Source organism: Salmo salar, chromosome ssa01, assembly GCF_905237065.1.
Source record: "Salmo salar chromosome ssa01, Ssal_v3.1, whole genome shotgun sequence".
NCBI classification, from domain to species: Eukaryota; Metazoa; Chordata; class Actinopteri; order Salmoniformes; family Salmonidae; genus Salmo; species Salmo salar.
In genome coordinates this window covers 23,060,429-23,075,667 of record NC_059442.1, presented here as the reverse complement: position 1 = coordinate 23,075,667, position 15,239 = coordinate 23,060,429, and the positions used below count along the sequence as shown (strand labels likewise).

Below are 15,239 nucleotides of genomic sequence, written 5' to 3'. Positions count from 1 at the left end.
ATAACACATTCATTAAAGAGTACGTTTTTTTTATTTTTAAATACAGCAAAGAATTTAGCTTCCTTAGATTTGTGATAAACTTTTCTAACAGCGTCATTTCAGAAGTGCAACCTTTTACAATAAATATTTCCATTCACAATGAGACACACCAAAACCAAGAATTAAACAGACAAAAACATTCAAATTCTATTCCAACTGCTGGAATGACGGACTTGACTGCCCTAATATGGTAGGTTTGCAAATCCCAAGTGGTTTTCAAGTAAGGATAGTCGGAAGATTTGGAAGATGACAATAACAAACATGACAACACAATGGCTAAATCCTGTGACTCCCTGTCCCATAATAGAAATCAATTTGTTGATTCTCATCAATAGATCTGTTTTCTATTCCACTCTGCAACCATCAAGGCCCGTTTTAGATACCTACTGCAATATACTGGCATTACCCATCCCTTAGCCACAGTTCCAACAGCTGGCTGAACATGAAGATTGACAAATAAGGACAAGGCTGTTATATACAAATAAGGACACACCCAAATGGTCAATACAACAATAAGTGTCAATAATCCCTTCATTTAACTTTGTTGATTTAAGTTTGGTATGAGATACATATTCAACAGCATAATTTACTCTGAATAAACCGTTTGTGCATTTGCAATGATCATGTAACACACAGAGGGAGAGGACAACAAGGCACCAGGTGTATGGAGGACATGAGAAGAATGAGAAGGCACCACTTGAGCAAGGCTTTCCAACTATTTTGATGTTTTCATTTATAAGAAAGGTACTTGACTTATATCAAATAACGGAACACACACAGTTCTTACAACCGTTTTTACCTACAGCTAAATCAAAGTATATTACATCTAAGTGGCACAGGTGTGTGTGTGCCTTGCCTTGGTAATGCCATATCTGGCCATATCTGTAGGTATCATTCGTGACATCCCTCTTATAGGCCTTCGTGGAGCCAGGTTCAGAGTTTGCAGGTTGCCTGGGCCACTTTAGAGCTAGTCTTTCTGTTCAGGGAACTACAGATGAATGCTCCAGCATCCATCAGCTTGGGCAGGTCCACTCCCTGAGACAGAGGAGGACAACAGAGTCACACACTGAAACAGGGAACTTTACATGTGTACTGACCAGTTTAAAAAGAGAACTGGGACTCCTCCAGATCAAACGTGTTGTGTTAAATGTAAACACCGAAGACAATTCATTTTTCAATACACAGGAAGTAGAACATTATCTCATAACAGATTGCCAGACCTATTGGACTGAGGGAGGACGTGAAAGAGGGAGACTGATAAAAAAAAAGAGAGGGAAGAGGTGAATTCTCACTGTCTGAATGCCGAGTCCATGCAGCATGTACACCACATCCTCTGTGGCCACATTCCCAGAAGCCCCTTGTGCATATGGACACCCTCCCAGGCCAGCCACGGACGAGTCCACAACACTGATGCCCATCTGCAAAAATAAACAGCATCTTCATCAAATGTATGCCAGAAGTATTGCAGTACTTTTTATACACCAAATCAGAGAGGCCTCTATATTGCACTCAGTTTCAGGTCTTACTGTGCAGTACCTGCAGGGCGATGAGGATGTTGGCCAGAGCCTGACCATAGGTGTCATGGCAGTGGACTGCCAAGGCGTCAACAGGTACCTCCCTGCTCACTGCCTCCAGCATCTCAGTCATGCCGCCCGGTGTGCCCACACCTATGGTGTCGCCCAGAGAGATCTCATAGCAACCCATTCTATACAGACGCTTGGCTACCTGCATTAGAGAAAGCAACAGATGAAATCTTCAAGCGGGTTTAAACCTCTATGACACTGTTAATAAAATCTATTTGGAGTATAATTACATTTATAAGGGAAGCTGAAGAGACTGTTCTCAGTGACAAGTAATAGAATGCTGGGCTTGGTCTGAGTCAGAGGAACTCACCTGAGCCACTTTGTCTGGTGACACCTGGCCCTCATATGGGCATCCCAGCACACATGACACATACCTGAGGGAACAGAGCAAGGAGGTGAGACTGATGCCCTGGAGTCAAACAACCTGACGTCTTAGAGTAAACAACCCTACAGCATTTTACAGACTTTCCCATTGAAAATCACGACCGCTCCCATTTTCTTCCTCTGCTTCTCCGTGTCTGTCTGTCAATCTTACCCTCTGACTCGCACACCGGCCTCTTTGGCTGCTTTGGTGACCTCCTCAAAGCGCTGCAGGCTCTCATCCACAGAGCAGTTGATGTTCTTCTTACTAAACAGCTCAGAGGCAGCCCCAAATATGGCCACCTCTGCTGCTCCTGCCTTCACCTGAGAAAATAACCAGCAACATACTTGCTCAATACCTACACTCTAAAAATACCACAGTGCTTACAATGGTTTAATAATTAGCTTTGATGGAATTATTAAGTTACTGAGTTACATGAGTTACGCAAACATATGTGTTTCTGTTATGTGTCTATTTGATGTTGAGGTGACACAGTAAGCACAGTAACATGTGCATGGAGCCAATCAGAGGTATGTACAGCTGCCTGGAAGCCCTTGAGGTTGGGGGTCAGTACGGGATAGGACACACCAGGCCGTCTGTTGATCCCCTTCATCACCTCTACCTGGTCGGCCATCTGTCAATCAGGAGGGACAGGACACATCACAAATTATGCAATTGCAACTATTTTCATAATTGAATGAATACAGTATCCATAATAAACATCTGTAAAGCAAACTATGGTAGTCACATGGACACCGATATTCAGTGATGATCTGGAATATACAATGTGAAAGGACATGTTGTTGAGTAAACAAAACACTCCAGTAAGCTACCTGTGGGACCCATTTTGGAGAGACAAAGCTTGTGGCTTCAATGACAGGAAGACCCGCCTCTGAGAGCATGTTAATCAGGTGAATCTTAACTTCAGTAGGGACAAGAGTCTGACAGGGACAGCAGGAGAGAGACATGAGTTATGACAATAACATCTGCAACAGGTGGCTTTTGACACAGTTCCCCAGAACTGTAAAAATACTTCCTGGTTACTCTTGAGTTTGAGCGACACCCACCCAGCCACACCTGCTCAATTCAATGGACCACCAAAAATATGTAATTCACCGGTGGACTCAGCAAAAAAAGCATCAAATCCTAATAAAGTGGAATACTACTATACCTTTTCATTCTGAAGACCATCTCTGGGTCCAACCTCCACTATCTTTACCCTCTCTGGTAGAGCCTTCCCTGCAGATGCACCAACCTGAACCTGTTGACAACAGAGGTAAGTGTGAGACAGTACATGTAGCTAACTACAAGTAAACACACATACATACATTATGGCTATGACATTGCCCGTTATACCAAAATAGAGTATTTCACACACATTTTAAAAGCGGTCTTTAGCATTAATTTTAACCAAAAGTTAGCTAGTACTGCTGTAACCTTAGCTAGCTAAGTTAGGCTAATAAAATGAATTTTTTTTTAAACAAGCCACTGCACTGGAGAGACGTTGAAGAAAGAAAACACACGGACTTACTGATTTCGCCACTGCTGCTGAACAACTGAAGGATAAACATTGATGACCCACTCTAGAACCAAAGGTGCTTCTGTTGACAAATCTCATGACAGCCGCCATGTTCGTCCAGCCTTAGCAGTGACGTACGTTTCTTCTTCTTCTTTGGGATTGGGTTGGCAGATAGCATCCAACTTTAAGGTGCATACACCGCCACCTACTGTACTGAAGTGTGAGGCCAGCCACGACCTACCTACGTTCAATTCTCTTCATTATTCCTGTTCTTATGAAAAAATTGCACCACCAACTAACCCTACCCCTATATACCACTATTCCCGAAAAATTCAAATCACCACCCCATTAACTCTTCTGCAGTAACATCCCATACACCCAGGTTATTCTCTGCAGTTAACACCTACACTCATTAAAAACCCACTAACCCATTCCACTACTTTGACCCTATCTGCTCCTGCACCATGCCAACGGCCTGGGAGGACGGGACACCACCACTCAACACACCCTGTAACTCTTCTGAAGTCAAATCTCGTATACTCTCAGGATTCCTCACCCTTGACCCACCCTACTGTACTTTCTTCACTGCCTCAGCACACAACAATTTCTTCTGCTGGTCCTCTACTCCACAAAAAAAGTGGTACATTACCACCACCTACTGACCAGCCCAGATATAGCCTACATTTGCACCAGGTGTAAAGTTGACTTGAAACACCTCCAATTGTTCTGAAAAGGATATTGGAAAGCGAAGTTACATCATGAACGTGAATGACTGTAGTTTCTTTAACTTTAATGTTTTATTCTATCTCATAATCTTTATTTTGACTTTGGTTTAAATGGTTTACAACATTATAAACCATTTGTGAGCAAAGAACAGCCGCAATATGGCCCTAGACCCCACCATAGATAATCAAACTCAAATTGAAAGACATTTCCTGATGAATCAATAAAACAAAGTCAACTTGGAATTTCTTTAAAAATATAAATTTTATGTGTGTAAAATAAGTAGAAAAGATAATAAATAAACATGGATGATACATCAATAATAATCATGGTCAAAATAATGTGTAGTAATTCATTTGTAAATAAAAACAAACAATTAATAGTAAACAATTAACAGAGTAAAACATTCTCTACACAAAATCGTGCAAACACTGTCCACTGTAGTTGACTTAACATGAAAGGTATTGGCAAACATATATAAACACCATTGACTTCCCTTTGATGTCCCTTAAAATCCTCACTAACATCAAAGGTGTGAGGAGTATTTGGCTGGAAATAAGTGTTAATATTCTTGATGCAAAGAAAGATGAAAGCTGACAAACAAAATGGTAACATTATACATTGTACATTGAATATCAAACACTTTGTCTTTTCATATTAAACTGAAAATACAAGCTTGAAAACGTCTTGTTAAGAATAAAAGCAGTCTATTATATTACAAATTCTAATATTTACAGTTATAAACAATTATTATTCAACATAACTTTCTCCAATGAATAGTCATTAAAAATGTGGATGCTTATATATAATCACTGACAATAAACATTATAGCAGACACTCATACACAAAAGTGCCCAGTCAAGCAAACACACACACACACACACACACACACACACACACACACACACACACACACACACACACACACACACACATACACACACACATTCACTGAAGCTCCTCATCGCTGTCTTCCACTTCCTGGATGATAAGGTCAGCTCCTGAGTCTTCTGCCAGGTCATCATCATCGGTTACCAGCCAGCTCCTCTGTGTGTCTCCATCCTCCTCCTCCCCGTCCACCCCCAGCAGTAGGGCAGGCTCCTCGCTAGCCCCCTCCAGGCCATCGATAGGCAGATCCTCACAGCCCGTCTCCTGGATGCACTCAGTACACATGCGGTAGCGCCGCAAGCCCTCACACACTACCCGCCCACTCTGCTCTGTCACCTGACGCTTACACTTCCTGCACACTAGCTTCCTGGCCTGATGGATCTGTAGAGCATTAATCAGGGAAACAAATTGAGAAATTATACAGGAAAAACACTAATAGAATGTCTACACCTGTAAATCTGCCCACCATGTTTTAGCCCTAGATGACTCACCGTCTCGAAGTGGCTGCGAAGGTGCTCCAGGCGGGTGAAGCGTTTGTTGCAGGCCTGGCAGGGATACGGCCGCTCGCCCGTGTGACAGCGCAGGTGCCTCTTCAGGTCTGCCTTCCTCTTGACCGTGTGAGTGCAGAACGGGCACTTGAAGCGCATGGAGGGGTTAGGGTCTAAAGTGAGATTAGGGGGACATTAATTAGAACCTGTGTTAACCCTAAGAACGTAATAATTAATAACGGTCAATAATAATATCACCGCACTCACCTTTGTTAAAGAGTCCCACAACACCCACAATGGTAGGTAGAGTGGCATACAGTTCGTCTGCCTTCTGTGCCGTTTGTGACCGGGCCTCTTGGATGGCCAGGGCCTCATCTGTTGAGGAGCGCATGCAGTAGGGTTTCCTCTTGCCAGCCCCTTTCCGTCTGCGCTCCGCACGAGGCCGGGCAAACTGGGGCTCCGCTGCATCCGGCAGCACCTCCACCTCAGGGCTGTGCTGCTGGCTGGGCTGAGGGGAGCTGAGATCCTGCTTCAGGACTGCAGCATCCAGGTCCAACTCCTTCACCAAGTACCTGGAAGACTGGGGCCTGGAGCTGTCGTGGGTCCAGAGGGCAGAGGGAGGGCTGATGGAGGTGGCTGCTTGGTGGTCTATGGCGTTGTCCTCCCTACCCCCCTGAGGATAGCTGTTCTCAGACAAGCTGAGGTAGCGGACATCATCCTCTTTGGCACTGATCTCCAGGGAGGACTTGATGAAGTCCTTGCAGTAGCTGATGACGTTGTTCATCTGCAGGTAGCTGGCAGCGGACATCACCTCGATCACATTGTGGCTGGAGAGGTCCAGCTGTCCAGAGTAGATGAAGTCCAGGATGACGGTGAACGTGTCGGGGCTAAAGACCTCGAAGGAGGTGCTGACCGGCTCGGCGTTGTCATCGGCCCCATGGGAAAGCAGCATACGGAAGTAGCCGCTGCTGCCGAAAAGGACATTGCGGTGGGCCTTGAAAAGCTGTCCCTCCACCAGAACGTTGCAGTCACAGAACAGCTCCTGACGCCTCTGATTATCCAACTGCTTCAGCAGATAGCTCTGGTGATCGGCTGTGATGTCCGTATGGTACCACCGCTGGGCCTGTCTGCAACACACAACAGACATATGTGACAGGTGAATATAATGTCACACACAAATTATAATAAGAGGAAAATTGTTGAGACTGATCACATGATCTGGATTGTAAAATCATTCAACATACAAATATGAATTCACACCACCAAGATAAACTGAAATAAAGGTGAATTCAATGAATTATTTATGAAAACAATTATACACTACAAAATTTGCAATTTTCATCTTCTTGTGTAACCATCACTGACTGCCTTTGTTTTCTAGGTGGAGCCAATCCAACTCAATGATTTATATACACACTAGATGAATTGTGGGGTGCTGTGTTGAAGCCACTGTGCCTCCATCTTGGCACTCCCCCATGTTGTAAAAAAAGATTTTATAGCTATAGTAATTACTTTATTAATGTCTACATTCATTTTTGCAACATTAATTTTAATCCATACTTTAAACTATATTATGTGAGCTAAACATACAAATAAGATAACTGTAAACGATATTTTAAAAAATTCCTTTAAGTATTATATTTTTTTAGATTACTAATGTTACTGTTCCCGCTACAGCAAAATAAAAGATGGAAAAAAAGTACATGAATTTAAGTCTTTGAAACATTTAATTGAAATACAGCAGTATTCCATTCCTATGGAGGACTAGGCCTACTAGGGAGTGCCAATATGGCCGACTCGTGTCTTCAAAGCCTCTCAATGGCCAATACATACATTTACAATCCAGGGTTTATATACGCCATTGATCCAACTCTTCAGAGAGTCAGCCTACTAGTCCCCAACCTGCACCGTGAGTGGTTGCCTCAGCCGTCAATCAAGCGCTTTACAATCTGAGGGGCTACACCCGACTCACTGACACCATCGGGTAACGAAACCCTGCAACCATCCCACAGGAGAATAATAAACCCTCACCAGAAAACTCTTCACAAATAGAAAACGACAGTAATGAGAGATTATGAATGTGTGCTGCTCTCATACACAGAGGGTATATTTGCTTTGTGGATTTATTGGTTGTTTAAAACCATGTCAAAATTTTCTCGTTTAGGCATGTATTTATCACTAATTACTTATATCTAATTAGCTGATAACGTTTTAAAAAATATCAGCATTTCGTAATAAATAAATGGAATACACGAAGAGCTGCATGCAGCACTGCGCCCACTTAACGCCCGGTTGGAGTGGATACCCTATACATCAAAACAACGAACTAATTCCCCCAAATATATATATATAAATCAATATACCATTTAATTCAAAAGCATTTACGTATCCATATCTTAAAATTACTGTGAACAATAATAGGCTACTACAGCGCATCGAAATAAAAATCGGGTAGCTTCAGTGCCTGTGCGCGAGCGCAGGAGACGCCCACTTACAGCTCCCGCACAATGGAATTACAGTAAAACAGAGATATTATGGTAGACTTCAATCAACCAAGCACAAACAAATACGAATCATAGTTATATCCCAGGTGCCAACGGACCGCATCACCTTCACACCCGATTTTGGATCCATTGATCACCCCTTTCATGCCCACACTCCAGAGCTCAGTAGCCTACGAGCAGCGAGGGGAATTTCCGTGCTGCGGAACCTAGTGCATTTTCCTCAGGCGAGCGATGTCCGCAGGACCCGCTTACGCCCTATAGGCTAGACTGCTTACCCGCACTCCCTGCTTCTGCCAATGCTCTAGCCAATGCTCTACCCACGACAAAGGTATCGATACTCACAGGTGATTTGGTTCGCCCGTTGCCCGATATGCCAAATTCGCCCCCATCTCTGTCACCATTGCCATTTTTTTTGGGGCAATTTTACTCCTTCTTTTACTGGTTCGGGGTACACATTCGCTTCACTTCCTGCTCAGCCCTAAAGACCGAAACCCGTTTATAGACCGAGAAAAAACGGCAGTGCTGACGTGGGTGTTTAACTGAGCGCCCGAGGGCCAAGGAGCCACTTAAAGTACAAGTGCCCCTTTTAGAGACTATACTCGCCTTTTTCGGCCTTGAAATGGGAAAGTGTTGAAATAGTAACATTCCTAAAATACCGGATCCTCCTAATTTTTGTTTAAAACACAATTTGAACAGATTATTTGTTTAAAAAACATAGCCTATCCCATAGCCGCAGGAAGTATGGTGCTGAGGGTGCTGCAGCGCCCCCTGATAAATCTAAATTTAAAACAAATAATCAATAAAAATAACATAAATAAATATTGTTCAACAAAATTAGTGAACTTGGCCTTTATTACTCCTGTATTAGCAAGAGAAATACTCCTCAAATACTCCCCCCCAACACATCAACTCTTACCAGGGTCATCAATGAGGCCAATGAAATCAAAACACAATATAACTTCTTTATTTCCCCATTTTATGTCTATAGACTCAACTATTAAATAATTACAGAACATGTCTATGACAATACATATAAATGACAAGACATGGTATTTTTTATTTAAGCATTAGAGAATAGTCTTAGTGAAAGTAGCTGTAAGGAATCAACAACATAATATTAAATCATTATGAAATATAAATCATTCATTTTGTCTTGAGGTCTCTTCATGTGTGAATGTGATAGAAAAATTTGCTTTGGCCCAGTAATTTAGGAGGAAGTGAAGAAGGTACTCAATGAGATGAACATCTCATGAAGACGGGCCGTTATTGGTGAATCCGGTTGGGTTTTTGGACTGCCAGCGCCACAGGTCCTTACCTTGGAAGACATAACCAGAGGCATAACATTATTACATTTTAGTCATTTAGCAGAAGATCATCTATCTTAACCATGGTAACTTACAGGAGCAATTAGGGTTAAGTGCCTTGCTCAAGGGCACATTGACAGTTTTTCACCTAGTCGGCTTGGAGATTAGAACCAGCAACTTTTCGGTTACTGGCCCAATGCTCTAAACAGCTAGGCTACCTGCCGCCCCGTATTATTATTATACATTGCACTCTATGGAATCAGGATTGTGCATTGTGCTGAGGACTGGGGCTGTTGTGATGTGTTGACAAATTATGTATAAACTCAGAGTAACAGTAAGTGGTAGGTAGTTCAATAAAGGTTTACTTACACATTCTCTCCAGGTTGAAGTCAGCTTTCCAGCCCAGCTCTTTCTCAGCCAGACGGGGGTCAGCATAGCAGGACGCTACATCTCCTCCTCGTCGAGGGGCAATCAGGTACATGATCTGTGGCAAAGACAATCATAACAGTACAACCACCCCCACGTGAAATTGCTTGGTCTGAAATTAGCGGTCAGACAGGTATCGCTTGAAGTAGCTGCTTTCTACACATGAAGACCTAAAAAGGATTCCATTCCCTGTAATTAAGAAGTAATAAATATAAAATACAGGAATACTGATGGATGAAGGCTCTGAAGTTTTTAAAAGAGGGTCAAGTCACTCACCTCTATCCCTGAGGCCTTCTCCATAGCCTTTACCATCTGTAGCACAGAGTAACCCGTTCCTGTTCCTAAGTTATACACCTAGAGGGAGATAAGGGGAAAATGTCACATTTCTAAAAGACAATGGATGAGACAAGAGCAATTGTGAATGAATGAGGAAAGACAGGACACATGTAACAGTGGGGTCAGGTAAGCCAGCCTGTATACTGTACTTTGCATCCACAATTGTCCTTCAGTTTCTTGAGAGCAGCTATGTGTCCTTTGGCCAAATCCACAACATGGATGTAATCTCGCACCCCTAAAGAGAAGAAGGATTATTCACAATTGGATGCATTACTGTACAATATGATTTGACATTTACCATCAGACATGGTTATGCCTGATTGAATTCTATTCAATGCTGTTTTCAAACAATGTCAATCAATCCTCTTTTTTCTTTAAGCATAAAGTCAGTCATCATTACCTGTTCCATCAATAGTGTCGTAGTCATTCCCAAACACATTGAGGTGTTTTCTTCTCCCAATGGCAACCTGGGTTAGAGAAGAGAGAGCCACAGCACCTAAAGTTAAGTCCATTACACTCAACAAAAATATAAAAATGCAACATGCAACAATTTCAAAGATTTTACCGAGTTACAGTTCATAAGGAAATGAGTCAATTTAATTAAATTCATTAGCCGCTAATCTATGGATTTCACATGACTGGGAATACAGATATGCATCTGTTGGTCACCGATACCTTAAAAGAAATGAGCCTCACAATAGGCCTCAGGATCTCGTCATGGTATTTCTGTGCATTCAAATTGCCATCGATAAAATGCAATTGTGTTTGTTGTTCGTAGCTTATGCCTGCCCATACCCCCCCTGATACCATGGGGCACTCTGTTCACAACCTTGACATCAGCAAACCACTCGCAAAACACGACGCCATACACGTGGTCTCCGGTTGCAAGGCCGGTTGTATGTAATGCCAAATTCTCTAAAACGAGGTTGGGGGCGGCATATGGTAGAGAAATGAACATTCAATTATCTGGCAACAGCTCTAGTGGACATTCCTGAAGTCAGCATGACAATTGCACACCCCTCAAAACTTGAGACATCTGTGGCATTGTGTACACATGTGTAATGATCATGCTGTTTAATCAGCTTCTTGATATGCCACACCTGTCAGGTGGATTGATTATCTTGGCAAAGGAGAAATGCTCACTAACAGGGATGTAAACAAATTTGTGCACAACATTTCAGAGAAATAAGCTTTTTATGTGTATGGAACATTTCTGGGTTCTTTTATTTCAGCTCATGAAACATGGGACCAACACTTTACATGTTGCGTTTATATTTTTTGTTCAGAGTACAAAACTACATCCCGGTGAAAAGAACAGAAATTAGAAAAGCAATAGTTCGAAGTGGGATACCACATCATTCATGGTGGATAAACATTATTTGTGGTTACCTGGGCGACATAGGGCAGCAGGTTGTTGGGGATGCCCTGAGGGTCTTCTCCGATGAGCCCAGAGGAGTGAGCCCCAATGGGGTTGAAATACCGCAGCAGCACCGCGTTCCAGTCCTGTGGAATACATGAAGTAGTATGGGCATTATTATCATTATACACATTGTTATACAAACTGTTATTCAGGACATCTATCATGCATGGGATGTATGTGACAGATGGTCAGGGTGTGTGTTGAAGAATAGAGAGCCTGGGGTAGGTACAGTACCTTCTCTGCCTTACACTGGTCCATAATCATCTCCTCTATGAAGTACTTGGTCTTGCCGTAGGGGTTGGTGCACCCCCCAACAGGGTGCTGTTCATCTATGGGAAGCCACTGGGGGTCTCCATACACTGTGGCTGAGCTGCTGAAGACCAGATTGCGCACGCCATGAGTCTGCATCACCTGGGAGACATGCAGATGCACACACGACACACACACACACGGACAGCAGCCGTTGAGACAGCAATCTAAAGCACACACGCTTAAGCATACAGACTAACGTCCCGAGGTTGGTTGAGATTATTGCAAGCAACACGTAAACATTAGTAGCAGGTCATAAAGTAAAAGACAAGAACAGTGCTACAAAGTTATAAAATCAATACACAGCGGCACCCATGCACTTAGGTAGCAGTTCTCGGAAAGCAGCCATTACAGAATAGGTCACTTCAAATGATGCAAGGCAAGCTGAGATTGAGGTATTCTAACTTACCTCAAGCAAGTTCATGGTTGCAGTGAGGTTGACCTGATAGTACCTCAATGGCTGCTCAACTGACTCACCCACCGCTTTCAGACCAGCAAAATGCATTACAGCACTGAATGAATGCTGTTAAGACATTAAGACAGCGACAAACAAGTAAACACTTCATAAAGACAAAGGAGAGTGATGTCTTGAGCAAAACTAATAATAGGGCCAGGAGCTGTCCCGGACCACATGACCTGAAGAGTAAAACTCTGGTGCCTAGTTAAAGCAAATGCATTGGAACACTGTTCAGCAGGGATGAGTGTAGTTTCTAACCTGTTTGAAAAGCTTCTCCAAGCCTGGGCGGTCCAGCAGGTCCAGCTCATGGAACTCAATGCTGGTGTCCAGGATCTTCTCTATCCTCCGCAGGCTCTCAGGGACATCTCCTTCTCCTCCATGAAACATCAGGATGTGGAACAATGATCAACACACATGCATGTGCACACACACAGAAACACACCTTTACTGTAACTGTTCTCACCCAAAACAAACAGTAACTGTCAAACCGATAGCGTGTGTTACATCACTATCAAAGTTACGCCGGGCAAACTAAGGACACTTACCTCGGACAGCATTGCTGAAGTTATCTATGACCACAGGGCAGAATCCTGCCTCAATCAGTTCCACCACACAGTGGCTGCCGATGTAGCCTCCTCCCCCAGTCACCAGGACCTTCTGTGCCATCGTGACCGCCTGCCTTACAAAGACAGAACACATCACACACCAGCAACACATGACAACACATTTAGTGGACACAGCAACAATCTGGAGACGTGCTCAGATCTACCTTACTGAATTCCTAAAGATCAATGTCTGACTAGAGCTTTGCAGGAAAAACAAATGCAGAGGAGAATGTTTTATGGTGAACAACTCATGGTGTGATTATAGGAATGCACAAACCCTTAAGAGTTTATGTTCCCTGCTTATCTTGTGTAATTTCTCCCAGTGTACACATGTATAGATTGCATTTGATAATTGCTACAGTGCTATTTGGCTTGTTAAATCTGATTTGCCCCACCATTCTTAATTTCTTGTATTTTTCCCCATACATTTTAATTGTTTGACATTTTACTGCATTGTAAGGAGCTACACTGGACAAAAATATAAACCCAATGTAAAGTGTTGGTATTACAGACAGAGGAGTATTTCTGTCTGTAACAAAGCCCTTTCATGGGAAAAACTCATGATTGGCTGGGCCTGGCCTGGCTGCCAAGTGCTGGGCCTATGCCCTCCAAGGCCCACCTATGGCAGAACCCCTGCCCAGTCATGTGAAATCCATAGATTAGGGTCTAATGAATTTATTTCAATTGACTGATTTCCTTATATGAACTGTAACTCAGTCAAATCTTTGAAATTGTTGCATGTTGCGTTTATATTTTTGTTTGTGCTCTAACACAAACTGTGTACACAACCAATAAACTTTGATTTGATCTGACTTTCATTAGACTGTAATAGTATTTCAGGAACAGCCCAGGTTACCTTTTGTCTAAGAGAGCAACCCATAAAATCTGGAGGGCTTGTCAAGCTAGAATTTTTTAAATAGGTATGCGGTTCAACTATTCAATTTCAGTTCCCCACCCCACCCAATCCACGTCACCATTCAGTGCACCTGTACGACCAGGATATAGAGGATGAAAAGATAACATTGGTGCAGTAAAGAGAGGCTGTGTTCGAGAGGATCAAAACCGTAATGTATCATGGGTAAATTGTGACTGACTGATCTACAAACCTATTTATAACTTTACATCATAAATAACTACTCATTATTATTTGTAGATCGGTCAGTCAGTCAGTCACAATTTACCCATGAGACATTACGGTTTTGATCCTCTTGAACATTGCCAGTGTCCCTAATATCACATTACACTGTAGTTGCATTGAACATCATCTGAATAAGACTGATTCCTGGCCTTTTTTTGTGCATTTCCTGACATCAAGGAGACACAACATAATCAGTCAGTTAAAAATTGTCATTGGACTGCTATGTTATGCTTGACTCTCTCAATCCTGTCTGTAATAAGTCATCAGCCACTAAAGTCTTAAGTCCATTATACAGCCTATAGCGGCAGTAAACATTCATCCAACTCTTCTGATTTTCGTTATTGCTAAGCTGTCATCACTGGATAAATCCTAACACTGTCATTCACCCAGAAAATCATTCATGAATGAAAATACTTACTTGTACGTCCTTTACACCAAATTAATTCTATTCGCGGGAAGGAAGACGTCCGAAGAATATAGGAGTGTGTAAAGGACTGCTTAGACAGAATTAAGCTATCACCTGAAACAAGGGACGTCTCTCCCTGTCCTGTTCGGACATATTTCTTGCTTCCTGTTCAGAGAGAGACGTGGAGCTGTGTTAAGTCAGAACAATCAGATACTACATCCGGTAGCGTAGGTCTGTTTTTTTTCTCAAAATAAAAGCCATGTTTTCTGTAATTAATAATATCCACTTTTTTGTGCCTCCTCCTGACTTTTTAAGCATATATTCCTGCAGTAGAGCTTTCTCTTCGTGGAGACTTAAGATGTTATAATTGTATTATCAAAAATTATAATATTTGACTTACAGAAATACTGTCTATTTTCTATTTATCAGAGAGGACTTTTATTTTTGTAAAGTCACCTGGTTCAGTTAGAAAATCTACGGACTACTTGCGCTAACTTCCTGGCACTGATACGTGAATGGCATCAAACAAGGAAGCCTCACATGCCCCGACGTCAGAAATCACTCGATGGAAACCACGCCTTTGACTATTAGACAGTACAGTGACTGTGGTGGCAGAGAGCTTGGGGCACTACTGGCCAGATGTACCCATCTATGCCCACATTTAAGGCATGGAAACTTCAGAAAAAAGTCAAACAATTCAACCCTTCCTCTCTCTCGCTCTCTCTCTCTCAAT

The 15,239-nt window shown here is 42.5% G+C and overlaps 3 protein-coding genes across 4 annotated transcripts; all 3 read right to left on the bottom strand.

The window, feature by feature from the left end:
- Positions 1–12: 12 nt before the first annotated feature.
- On the bottom strand, positions 13–3,781 carry hmgcl (3-hydroxy-3-methylglutaryl-CoA lyase). The gene is made up of 9 exons (XM_014157129.2): positions 3,515–3,781; positions 3,155–3,244; positions 2,817–2,924; positions 2,522–2,617; positions 2,158–2,306; positions 1,933–1,996; positions 1,576–1,764; positions 1,332–1,457; positions 13–1,074 (listed from the first exon to the last, which is right to left on the bottom strand). Exons 1-9 carry the CDS (start codon positions 3,611–3,613, stop codon positions 973–975), a joined length of 1,023 nt encoding a protein of 340 aa, XP_014012604.1. The 5' UTR covers positions 3,614–3,781; the 3' UTR covers positions 13–972.
- A 689-nt stretch (positions 3,782–4,470) lies between these two features.
- Positions 4,471–8,667, bottom strand: zbtb8a (zinc finger and BTB domain containing 8A). Of its 2 annotated transcripts, none has more exons than XM_014156955.2 (4): positions 8,448–8,667; positions 5,869–6,728; positions 5,605–5,774; positions 4,471–5,494 (listed from the first exon to the last, which is right to left on the bottom strand). In XM_014156955.2, exons 1-4 carry the CDS (start codon positions 8,510–8,512, stop codon positions 5,174–5,176), a joined length of 1,416 nt encoding a protein of 471 aa, XP_014012430.1. In that variant the 5' UTR covers positions 8,513–8,667; the 3' UTR covers positions 4,471–5,173. The 2 variants fall into 2 exon arrangements, with proteins under 2 accessions (XP_014012430.1, XP_045571031.1); XM_045715075.1 differs by lacking the exon at positions 8,448–8,667 and adding an exon at positions 8,212–8,407.
- Positions 8,668–9,053: 386 nt separating this feature from the next.
- LOC106578183 (UDP-glucose 4-epimerase) lies at positions 9,054–14,692 on the bottom strand. The gene is made up of 11 exons (XM_045715064.1): positions 14,519–14,692; positions 12,903–13,063; positions 12,616–12,731; positions 12,310–12,423; positions 11,826–12,002; positions 11,561–11,674; positions 10,572–10,638; positions 10,321–10,406; positions 10,112–10,189; positions 9,779–9,893; positions 9,054–9,420 (listed from the first exon to the last, which is right to left on the bottom strand). The coding sequence occupies exons 2-11, from the start codon at positions 13,054–13,056 to the stop codon at positions 9,353–9,355; spliced, it is 1,089 nt and encodes a 362-aa protein (XP_045571020.1). The 5' UTR covers positions 13,057–13,063; positions 14,519–14,692; the 3' UTR covers positions 9,054–9,352.
- Between the last annotated feature and the right edge of the window lie 547 nt (positions 14,693–15,239).